Genomic DNA, 11,298 nt, shown 5'->3' with positions numbered 1-11,298 from the left:
ATTTTGGCCCTTATTCTCAATGGAGCACCAAATCTATGTGTCAGGTTTGCATTAGCAAGAGACCCAATATCCAAATGCAGTTTGTACTTTAACGTGTGCCTAGTTTTAACTCCATTGTGGCACCCAATTTTGAAATGGTGTTACGATGACTACAAGGCATTCTTTCTCAGTGGGTGAAAATATGAAGGAAAACTCACTGGCTGGTGAGTTTACCATCTCCAAAGCCGGCATGGGAAAAAATGCAAGCTATGCAACAAACTTGGGCAGATTCATTTCTGTGTTTTACATTTGCATCAGTAGCACAGGTAGTTAGTCCTTGATTTACAACCATTCATTTAGTGAACATTCAAAGTTATAAAAGCACTGGAAAAAAGTGGCATGACCATTTTTCATACGTATGACTATTGCAGCATCCCCATGGTCATGTGATCAAAACTTGGATGCCTGGCAACTGGTTCATATTTATGACATTGGAGTACCCGGGTGTCATATGATCATGTTTTGTGACCTGACCAGCAAATCGATGGGGTAGCCAGATTCACTTAACAACCATCTTACTCATTTTAACAACTGCTGTGATTCACTTAACAACTGTGGCAAGAAACGTCACCAAAAATGCAAAATTAACTTAACTGTCGTTTAGCAACAGAAATGTTCAGCTCAATTGTGGTCCTAAATCGAGGACTAACTGGACAGCAATACTAACTTAAGAGGGCGGAGGGAGGAAAATGCTGTTAATAATTTGGAGAAAGGGTTTAGTGCAATGTTTCCCAACTTTAACCGCATTAAAATGTGTGGACTTCCCACTCCCATAATTCCCCAGCCAGTGTAGCTGCCTGAGGAATTCTGGGAGTTGAAGTCCACATATGGATTTGTTGGAGCAACATAGGTTTACTGGAAGGAATGCATATCTGGAGATAAATTTCCAAATCTAAAGTGGTAGCAAATTTCATATTGATTTCATTCTAAAAGACAATATTGCTTTCAGTCTTTGCGAAGTCTCTCCTAAACCTGCTTAACCTTAATCATTTAATTCTATTGTTGTGATTTCCTTTTGGAAACTAAATCTGTCTCTCACCTGCCCCTCCTTATCTCAAATAACAAATTTCTTACTAGGACTATTTCTGGAAATGGCAGTGTTTTTATGTAGAATCATGATGGCGAACCTATGGCACGCGTGCCACAGGTGGCACGTGGAGCCATATTGGTGGGCATGTGAGCATTGCCCTAGTTCAGCTCCGGCATGCATGCGCAGGCCAGCCAGCTGATTTTCGGGCCTTCCGTGCCCACCGGAAGCTGGGAAACAGGCTGTTTCCAGCCTCTGGAGGGTCTCCGGGGGAGAGAAGGCCCATTTTTTGCTCTCCCCAGGCTCCAGAGGCTTTCTAGGTCCCACCGGAAGTCAGCAAACAGACTGTTTCCGGCCTCCTGAGGGCCTCCGGGGGGGGGGGAGGCCATTTTCGGCCTCCCTAGGCTCCAATAAAGCCTCTGGAGTCCGAGGAGGGCGAAAAATGGGCCTACCAGGCCATCACGTGTCAAAAGCAGGGGGAGCTCAGTGGGGTCGCGTGGGCATGCACGGGGGGGCGGGGCACATTGAATTATGGGTGTGAGCACACGCACACGTGACATCCCCGCGCTCTCCCCTTTTGGCACACGACGGCAAAAAGGTTAGCCATCACTGACCTAGAATATATTTTATACTATTTAGTATAGTTTATATTATTTTTGTATAGTATAAACTAAAACAGGTGTTTTGTACGTTGTGCTTTTTTCTGTTGTTGTTTGGAGGAAGGACAATTGAACAATGTTAAGGGTTTTTGCCTTAGTTTTATTTTGGGCACCTGACCTCAGGATGTTGGTCACCGGCGTCTGAAAGGACAACCACCGTTCACTTAAACCTTTGAAAAAGATTTACTAGATGCACGTGCTGTGAAATGCTATGAAAACTACACATCAACAACAATATTGCTGTCATTGTACTTAATAAAAAGGAAGAGAGTTTGTGCATCAGTCTCCATTTTTGTCCTCAAGAAGCAAAATCTCCAAAGTTGATGAGATGGCTAAACTTTGATCAGGGAGAAAACAATATAGGTTTATTAATGACTTGCAAACCCTTTAGACACTTTTTGCATGAAACTGGAAAAAAATGTTAATGATTTCTGATTAGATGGACCACATTTCTATCTAACTTTTGGCATGAAGGATGAACCATTAGAAAAAAGTTCCAAATTAGGCTAGATAGGCCAGAAGATCCTGAGGGGTAAAAAATGTAAAAAAAATTCCCCCTATGCATCTCTTTTATTGACACCTGTATCCAAATTCTATTTCCTGGTCACAAGATCCATGTCTGCGCAGAAGACCCTGGATTTCCCAGTGCTATGGGTGGGATTCAGCCGGTTCGGACCAGTTCGCACGAACCGGTTATGATTTTGCGCAGTTCAGAGAACTGGTAAAATTTATCCCTGGCTGGACCCATCCACCCTGCTCCACCCCACCCCACCCTATATATTATCTTTCGTTCACCATGGGATCCAGCTAATCTCAGTGCCTCACCTCCGTGCCTTGCCCGCTCTGCTCACTAAAGCATGCCACCCGCTCGCCCTTCGCCCTGGGTCGGGGCCCGGGGACACGCCATTCCCCAGCTCCGGCCTTGCCCCTGAGTCTCCGCCCATTCACCGCCTGCCTCGGCCAGGTTGGAGAATGCGTCATTCCCTGGATCCAGCCTTGCCCCAAGCCTCTGCCCGCATGCCGCCGACCCCCTCTCGCCTCAAACTACCAGACGGTTCTTCTTAGCTGGCTGCAGTGGAGATCAGGCAGCTGTCCCTTGCCGAGGCTCGGTCGCTCGCGGAGACACTCCATGTGGTATCCGGGTCAGCAGTTGCTTCTCTCCGCTGCTGCTCTTGCTGTGCAATTTAGCAGCTGTGAGCCACCTCTAAGTCCCATCCGGAAAGTGCGCAGCACAGAGAAGCAGCAGCCATGTTGAATGCTGTTTCTCTGTGCCACAGCGCTTTCCGGAGGGGACTTAAGAGGAAAATGGTGGCTCACAGCTGCTAAATTGCACAAGAGCAAGAGCAGCAGCGGAGAGAAGCAGCTGCTGCCCCAGAGAGCAGAGATGGAATGGAGCAGGCCCCAAAAGCCTACTCAGTTGACCCTCACCGCAAGGCGGAAGCCGCGCACGCATGCACACACACTCACATTTTCGGTGAACCAGTTGTTCAAAAATTTGAATTTCACCACTGCCTTCATCCAATTACACCCAAAAGCTGGCATGGAAGATACGTTGTCTGTGATGCTGAGAGAATTAGTTTCCGTGAAGACTATTAGTTTTCCAGTCTTAAATCTAGTTTTACTGTAAATCTATACTTTTAACAATTTTAAATCTTATCTCAATTAATAGCCATCACCCACCCTGATGATAGCAGATGCCTCTCTGGCTTTGCTTTCAAACCCTGATTTCTGCAAAACGAATGAACAAATTCATCATTCAAACAGATTTTATTATTACCATCACAGGCCGATCACCCACCATTTAGCCCCTGGGCTACACACGCCTTGGCAGACTTTACAACTGGTTGGTGCTCAACTGTCCTCGTAGTATCGTTGTTTCAGAGCTCGGTATTTTCGGAGGAAGTACAAGGCTTCCAGTTCTTTGATGACAAATTTGCCTCTGGCAATCAGTTTTTTGATTTCTTCTGGATCCTTCACTTCCTTATTTTTCAGGAAGGCTGCCTTGAGTCGGGTTCGAAAATAGTCGGCCCCTTTGGGGTACTCCTTTCCCAGATACAGAAGCTTCAAAACACAAGAAAAGGTTTTGCTTTACACATTCAACAATTCATAGAAATTCTTATTTAGGTCCAGTTCCTCTGCCTGTCCTAACCAGCTGTCCTTCAGATGGCTGGACATAAACACCCATCTGGCTGGGGATTACCGGTCCAACATTTTCGGAGGTTCACCCACTGGGAGAAGGCGGAGTTACTCCTCAGAACTTACGTTTTTGTACAGATTCAGTACTTCGTATCTGAGAGGGTTGGCCATGTTGTCAGTTGAGACAGACATCCGTTTTATTCATGAGGACTGGCATATTTACCTGAAGAACAATCAGTTTAAAAATGAGGTGCATGATGAAATCCAAACAGCTCATTTTATTACAGATAGTCCTCGACTTATGACCAGCCACTGAGGCCCAATATTTCCATCTATTCCTTCCTAAGCAGGAATAGTTGTTAAGTAAATTTGGTCCTTTTTACGACCTTTCTTGCCTCAGTTGTTAAGTGAACTACGGCAGTTATTAAGTCAGCAACACGGTTGTTAAGTGAATCAGTCTCCCCACCTTGACTTTGCTTGTCAAGGTCGCAAAAGGTGATCACAAGAACCTGGGACCAGGGGTGAGTTCTACTTACCTTTACTACTGGTTCGCATCGCGCACGCGCTCTTCTGAGCATGCGCAGATCACCTCTGATGATGTCTGAGTCAGTGGGTGGAGCCTCCCGCCGGTTTTACTACCGGTTCTTACGAACCAGTCTGAACCGGGGGCAACCCGCCACTGCCTGGGACACTGCAACCGTCATAAATATGAATCAGTTGCCACGTATCTGAATTTTGATCACACGACCATAGGGATGTCATATGAAAACCTATCATAAATCACTTTTTTCAGTGCCGTTGTAACTTGGATCACTAAATGAATGGTTGTAAATCAAGGACTATCTCCAATTCCTCCTGAACACAATCTCTCAACAGGTGGATTTCCACATACTCCTTTGAGGTTCCTTTTACATAGATTCAGAAAAAACATATTCTGCTAACAATTGCTAGGTATCCTGGCCATTCCGACACTGCTTATCTCCAGTGGCTGCTTAAGGAAGAACAGTCCATAACTGCAGTGCAGATGGCTAGATTCTGCACATCAGCACTGGGGATTCCTGGCAAACACATGTCTAATCCACCATTTATTGTTGCTAGTTGCGAAGTTGTGTCCGGCCCATCGCTACCCCATGGACAACCTTCCTCCAGGCCTTCCTGTCCTCTACCCTCCTCCTAATCCACCATAGTTATGTTATATAACAAATGTGGCAAACCCTTTGCACTGCTTTTTCCTTTACCTTTTAGTATTAAACTGACAATGGGCCACAGTTTATGGATTGTAATTTTAGTATAGTTAGACCATGTATAATTAAGAGACTGGATTTCATCATAGATTTTAGTATTTAGGTATTTATTATTTTATACCGGTAGTAGAATTTTTAATTGTATACTTACTGAGTGTTTTTATTTCTTCTGGTCTCTGGTCTATGACTATCATAAATTAAATTGATTGAACAGATGGATTTGAAAACTGGATTAGCTGATATGGGAAGAAAAGAACCGATATTCCAGCCTCATGAAACATATATTTACAGACCAATGATGATAATACTTTAAGGCTTGAGACGTGACTCCAACTGGGAATTTCCAAATAGCTTCCAATACATAGAATATAGAATAATAGGAAGCAGGGGTGAAATCTACTAGGGACTACTCAGGGTACCATCAGTCAAATTATGTCGACTGGCGACTCCCAGGGGGAGGGCCTTCTCTGTGGAGGCTCCAACCCTTTGGAATGAACTGCCCCCGGAGATACGGAATATCCCTGATCTCCGTGCTTTCCGCCGTGCCCTCAAGACCCTGATGTTCCAACAGGCGGGGCTAAACATACGAACATGTGAATGATTTTTTAAATGTGATCTAATTCTGGGTTTTATTTAATTGACCAAACTAAGTAATAATTTTAATTAGCAATTTTATGATGTTTGTGTGTCTATATTTTTCTTGACTGTACACCGCCTTGAGTCCTACGGGAGAAAGGCGGTATAGAAATATAATTAATTAATTAATAATAAATAAATAAATAAATAAATAAATAAATAAATAAATAAATAAATAAATCCAGCCAGCCAGCCAGCCAGCCAGCCAGCCAGCCAGCCAGCCAGCCATCCAGCCATCCAGCCATCCATCCATCCATCCAGCCAGCCAGCAAGTTCTGACAGGTCCTGGAGAACCGGTAGCGGAAATTTTGAGCAGTTCGGAGAACCGGCAAATACCACCTCTGGCTGGTCCCAGAGTGGGGAGGGAGTGGAGATTTTGCAGTATCCTCTCCCCAGGAATGGGGTGGGAATGGGGATTTTGCAGTATCCTTCCCCTGCCTCACCCACCAAGCCATACCATGCCCACCAAGCCACGCCCACAGCACCATTAGTAAAAAAAAAAATTGGATTTTACCACTGGTTGAAAGGGACTTCTAGTCCGACTCCCTGATCAAGCATGAGACCTAATATCAGGGATGGCAAACCTTTTCGGCATCGAGTGTCATAACCAGAAGGCGCGTGGATGTGCACGCATACACCGGAGCGCTGGAGCACCCGAAGACCAACTGGCCGGTGCAGCATGCCTGATTTTTGGCCATTTTTGGGCCATTTTCAGGCCGTTTTTTGGGCTGTTTTCAGGCCATTTACCAGCGCTCCAGTGCCCGTGAAGACCAGCTGGCTGGTGCGTATGTGCACGCCGGAAACCAGAAGTGCAGCTGGCGACGGCACGCATGCCCACGGAGAGGGCCCTGCGTGCCACCTCTGCCACGCGTGCCATAGGTTCACCATCACGGCCTTATGCTATTTCAGGAGACATGGTTGCCCAGTCTCTTCTTGAAAAGCTCCAGTGATGGAAATAAAAGAAAGGAGTCAAGATCCACATATCAAAAAGGATCCTCTTAGGCAAGAATGCAGGACTCTGCAGAGAAAAGCAACCAAGGAAGAAGGAAAAATAATTGTCCGAAAAGTCATAAAAAGTTAGAGGAAAAAGTTATACACCCTAACCAGGGTGGAGCAGCGGTGAAGAGGCTGGACTGAGAGCAGTCAAACCCAGGATCAAGTCCCTCCACAATCACAGAAGCTCCCCAAGGAGGACTTTGACCCATTCCTAAGATTCCCTAACCAACCTCACAGGGTTGTTGTAGGGAAAAAGGAGTGCCCCGCTTCCTGTCGAGCTCCTGCATACATACACCACTGAATCCAGCTCATTTCCAGGGTTTTAATCAGAGATGTCCTATTCAGCAGTCAGCCTGGGTCTGGCTTGTGGATGATGGGAGTTGTAGTACTCCAACATATCAAGTGGGTCGAAGGCTACAGCTGCAAGCTGCCCAACCAATAAACCGAGTCCCCGGAGTCTGGGAGGCTCCCAACCCGTTGAGAATGTCATTCACAATTTGCACTAATTTTACGCTAAATTTTAATTTTTTAAAATTTAATTTTAATTTTACCTGCGCAGTCCATAAACTTCTTCCCAACAGCTGATTTGCAGATTCTAAGGCAGGGCGTCCGGCGGCTACTGCGCCTGCGCACGAGCTCGAGGGGCGGAGCCAGGCGACTCTTCCAAACGTCCTGAGTGGCATTGCCTAAGCAGGGATAGATAGAGATACGAAAGTTGAAGAGGAGTGCCTCTGCTCTCAGAGAGAGAGTCCCGTTTAGCCAGATGGAATGTTTAAATCTATCAGCAAGAATTGGCGGCTCCATTCACACAATAGGCAAAAACTTGGTTACTTTTAAAGGGTGCTCGTTTTTTTCCCCCACCCTCTACGATTCCAAGTTAGCATGTCGCATGTAAAAATATATGAAATATATCATATATCGTATACCACCCATTTTATTTGCAAAGTTCTAGATCAATGATTCTCAATCTCAGCAGCTTTTAAGATGTTTGGACTTCAACTCCCAGAATTCCCCAGTCAGCCCATGTCCAACACCTCTTAACGTTGTTGAGGTTGAGAGACTCTGCTAGAGATCAGGGGTCTCCAAGCTTGGCCGCTTTAAGACTTGTGGACTTCAACTCCCAGAATTCCTCAGCCAGCTTTGCTGGCTGAGGAATTCTGGGAGTTGAAGTCCACAAGTCTTAAAGCGGCCAAGCTTGGAGACCCCTGCTATAGATTGAGAATATGGGTTAATTTTATTGCATGTCTGCATTTGGGTTTAAATCCCTTCCTCTCGAGCCTGTCCTAGGAAAAGGACCACTTGGCCTACTTTGCAAGGTTGTGGTTCTTTGTTTCTTCAAATGACAATTGCAAAAAATCCCTCTGCAATATATGAATGTTTCATATCATTGTATTTTTCTCTCGGATCCCAACAGGCCAATTGTGAAAGCCAATTTTTCTAGGAAAATCACACTTTCCCCATCTCTTCTGCACACACACACACAAAATGCAACAATTTTTTTTCCTGGTCTTTTCACATTAATTCTCCTGTTTTTCCCTCCTCTTCTACGTTTGTACCACTCCGACGTAAAAAGTTCTGCAGAATTTTCTTTAATCCCAGTCACGGTTGGTTGGCCTTAATCAAATTAGGATCTAATGAATGCAATAAACACATTGCAATAAACACAAATGCAATAAGCACATTGCAAATACCCAGAGAGTCTCTGCGAACCTCGGACGAAATAGCAATTGCCAAATAACCGAAATCTTTGCGGGGAAAAATAACATTTTCTGCAAGAAAAATCCTAATGCGCCTGCGCAGACTTACCTTCTAATACCAACGAGGGGATTTAATTTATTAATTCATGGGTGGGAAATCATAGAGGAAGAACAAAATGAAAGCTGCCACCCTGTTATCACTTTCGAATTCGATTCAACCTACGTATTGACAAAACTTCCATCATTGGCACGGAGTGCCCCCCCCCAAAAAAAACCCCAAACCGATCCTTACTCCTTTTCCTTCCGAAGTGCCACGCATCCCGATTGTCCTCTTTCTGTATATTAGACGCGTAAGTCTAATATAGACTCCGCAAAGTTCACTTGGGAACCGGAAATGTTGTCCCACACTAGCTTTTCTATACCTCTTGGATGAATTCATTCCCCTTTTGCCGGGAGCGTCAAGGGGCGGGAACTCTCGGAGCGCGGCGTGGAGGGGCGGGACTGGTTGCCGCAGAAACGGAGGGGGCGGGGTCGTCAACAACTTTTCAGCCTGGTTGTTGGGGGTGCAGCTGAAAAATGGTGAGTGACGCCCTTTCCCCAAACCTGAGGGGGGGGCTTATTTGCATGTCTATATGCATATGCAAATCACCCTCCTACATCTCGCTTGCTAACGCTTTGCAAAAGGAATGAAACACGCAAGTGGGTCAATGTGTTGTGTGAACGCAGCCACTCACCGCGGTTGGTGGATCTGGCACCTCCGTCCCCATTGAGGCTATAGGCTGCATAATAGTAACAGTAACAGATTTGGAAGGGACCTTAGAGGTCATCTAGGCCAACCCACTGTTCAGGCATGAGAGCTGTACTAGAGATTTGAAGTGCTGATCTTTCTGAGCAAGAAGCTCAGTGTCTTAGCCACTGAGCCACCTAGTCAGGGATTTTTTTTTAAAAAAAATAATAATAATTGAGATTTCTTTTTTCCATCTGCCTCTTTTCCTAAAAAAATATTTTATTTCTACTTGGAGATGTTAAAATGGAGGTGAGAATGACGCCTTTGGGTCAAACCCCAATATAAAGTTTCATATCCTGTTAAACCTGTGGTGGCTTTATTTATTTATTTATTTATTTATTTATTGGTTTGATTTATATGCCGCCCTTCTCCGTAGACTCAGGGCGGCTTACAATGCGTTAAGCAATAGCCTTCATACTTTTGTATATACCTGCTTAGTAGGGCTTTCGGCCCCCCCCAAGCGGTGTTCTTTTTTTTTTTTTTATACAAAGTCAGCTTATTGCCCCCACAATCTGGGTCCTCATTTTACCTACCTTGGAAGGATGGAAGGCTGACTCAACCTTGAGCCTGGTGAGATTCGAACTTACTTTAATTGCAGGCAGCTAGTGCTACTTAACAGCACTTTAGTCTACTGCGCCACCAAGGCTCTTCATACTTTACTGTGGTGGCTTTACCTCTCTTGGTCTTCCACGTTTGTTTCACCTATGGAATATCCACCTGGGCTCTTTCTCCTTTTTCCTTCCCCGCAAGTGAGTTCTGCCTTCATAATACAAAGGGTCCTCGACTTATAACCATAATTGGGGCCTGAAATTGCTATTGAGAATTTCAGTGTTCCATTTTGTGGGTTCAATTTGTTGCTAACATGGGAGACCAACTTGTGTTTGTGTGAACACAGATATTTTGGCTGACAGTAAGATAGAATTCAGGCTACATCCCCCCCCCTCCGTCTTGACAATTATATTGTGTTTTTCTGATTTTCTCTGTTCTTTCTTTTCTCTCCTCTCTGCATTTAGGGTCCCAAAAAGAAAAAGGTATGTAGGTAGACAGCTAAATTAGTCTTAGAGGCATTCATACTTATCAATAGCTTGTGTATTTAACCTTGATATAGATTTATAACTTCAAATGATGGTCCACTTTGGTTTAAAAGCAGGTTAGTTCACACAGTCCGTTTCAATCCGCTGGGCAGTGTTTCCCAACCTTAGCAAATTTAAGATGTGTGAATTTAACTCCCAGAATTCCCCAGCCAGCATTATAGTTATTTTTTTAATATACATGGGATTTAAGCAGGGGTGAAATGCTCCCGGTTTGGACCAGATCGTCTGATCCAGTAGCGATGGCAGAGGGTGGTTCGGGGAACCAGTAGCAAAAATCCCTGCCCACCCCCATGCCCAGCTGAGCCGCACGATCAGCAGAGGCTTTTTTTTTTACTTTTAAAAGCATTTTTTCTACAACCTCTTCCGACGAAAAAATGCTTTAAAAAAAAAAGCCTCTGATGATCTCATGGCTCAGCTGGGATCGTCAGAGGCTTTTCAAAGCATTTTTTTCTGCAACCTCTTGGCCGAAGAGGTGGTTAAAAAAATGCTTTGAAAAGTCTCTGACGATCCCAGCTGACCTGCCTGATCGGCAGAGAGGCATTTTTTTAAAAGCCTCTCTGACGATCCCAGCTGAGTTGCCTGATGGGCAGAGGCTTTTCAAAGCATTGGAAAAAATGCTTTGAAAAGTTTAAAAAAAAAAAGTTGGCCACCCCCACCCAGTCACATTAACACCCCCCCGCCAAGCCACGCCCACAGTACCGGTAGTAACAAATTTTACATTTTCACCCCTGGACTTAAGTGCAGAAATGATTAACAAGTTGACAGCCTCCTCAAACTGACCTAAATTGTTGACGTCCCCTGCCAGCACCAGATACTGCTAAACTACAGTTCTCAATCGCCCTAGCCAGCATAGCCAATGGTGCAACGTTGGAAATTATAGTGCGTCAACACCTGGAGCACCTTAAATACCTCTATGATTAGACTTTCTACCTTCTGTACCCACAAGGGTTGTGGAATTGACACACCTCCTTGATCACGTGTGA

General features: G+C 44.9%; 1 protein-coding gene across 3 annotated transcripts; it reads right to left on the bottom strand.

Annotated features, from left to right (window-relative positions):
* Positions 1-3,477: 3,477 nt before the first annotated feature.
* On the bottom strand, positions 3,478-8,761 carry ETFRF1 (electron transfer flavoprotein regulatory factor 1). 3 transcript variants are annotated; one of them, XM_070947218.1, is made up of 3 exons: positions 8,727-8,761; positions 7,289-7,423; positions 3,478-3,786 (listed from the first exon to the last, which is right to left on the bottom strand). In XM_070947218.1, exons 1-3 carry the CDS (start codon positions 8,751-8,753, stop codon positions 3,577-3,579), a joined length of 372 nt encoding a protein of 123 aa, XP_070803319.1. In that variant the 5' UTR covers positions 8,754-8,761; the 3' UTR covers positions 3,478-3,576. The 3 variants fall into 3 exon arrangements, with proteins under 3 accessions (XP_070803319.1, XP_070803320.1, XP_070803321.1); XM_070947219.1 differs by lacking the exon at positions 8,727-8,761 and adding an exon at positions 3,988-4,084 and having other exon boundaries at positions 7,289-7,407; XM_070947220.1 differs by lacking the exons at positions 7,289-7,423; positions 8,727-8,761 and adding exons at positions 3,988-4,084; positions 5,257-5,355.
* Positions 8,762-11,298: the final 2,537 nt, after the last annotated feature.

Source organism: Pituophis catenifer, unplaced genomic scaffold (genome assembly GCF_029215685.1).
Source record: "Pituophis catenifer annectens isolate HBS135680 unplaced genomic scaffold, rPitCat1.0.hap2 SCAF_7, whole genome shotgun sequence".
Taxonomy (NCBI): Eukaryota; Metazoa; Chordata; class Lepidosauria; order Squamata; family Colubridae; genus Pituophis; species Pituophis catenifer.
This window is presented reverse-complemented; position numbering and strand designations above follow the sequence as displayed.

Bases quoted from the DNA above. Each gene is read 5' to 3' on its own strand.
- ETFRF1 (XM_070947218.1), bottom strand. From the start codon at position 8,753: ATGCGTGGCACTTCGGAAGGAAAAGGA. The intron at 7,424-8,726 runs GTAAGGATCGGT...ATCCCTGCTTAG, and splicing joins GCACTTCGGAAGGAAAAGGA to GCAATGCCACTCAGGACGTT. The intron at 3,787-7,288 runs GTAAAATTAAAA...TGTGTTTTGAAG, and splicing joins GAAGTTTATGGACTGCGCAG to CTTCTGTATCTGGGAAAGGA.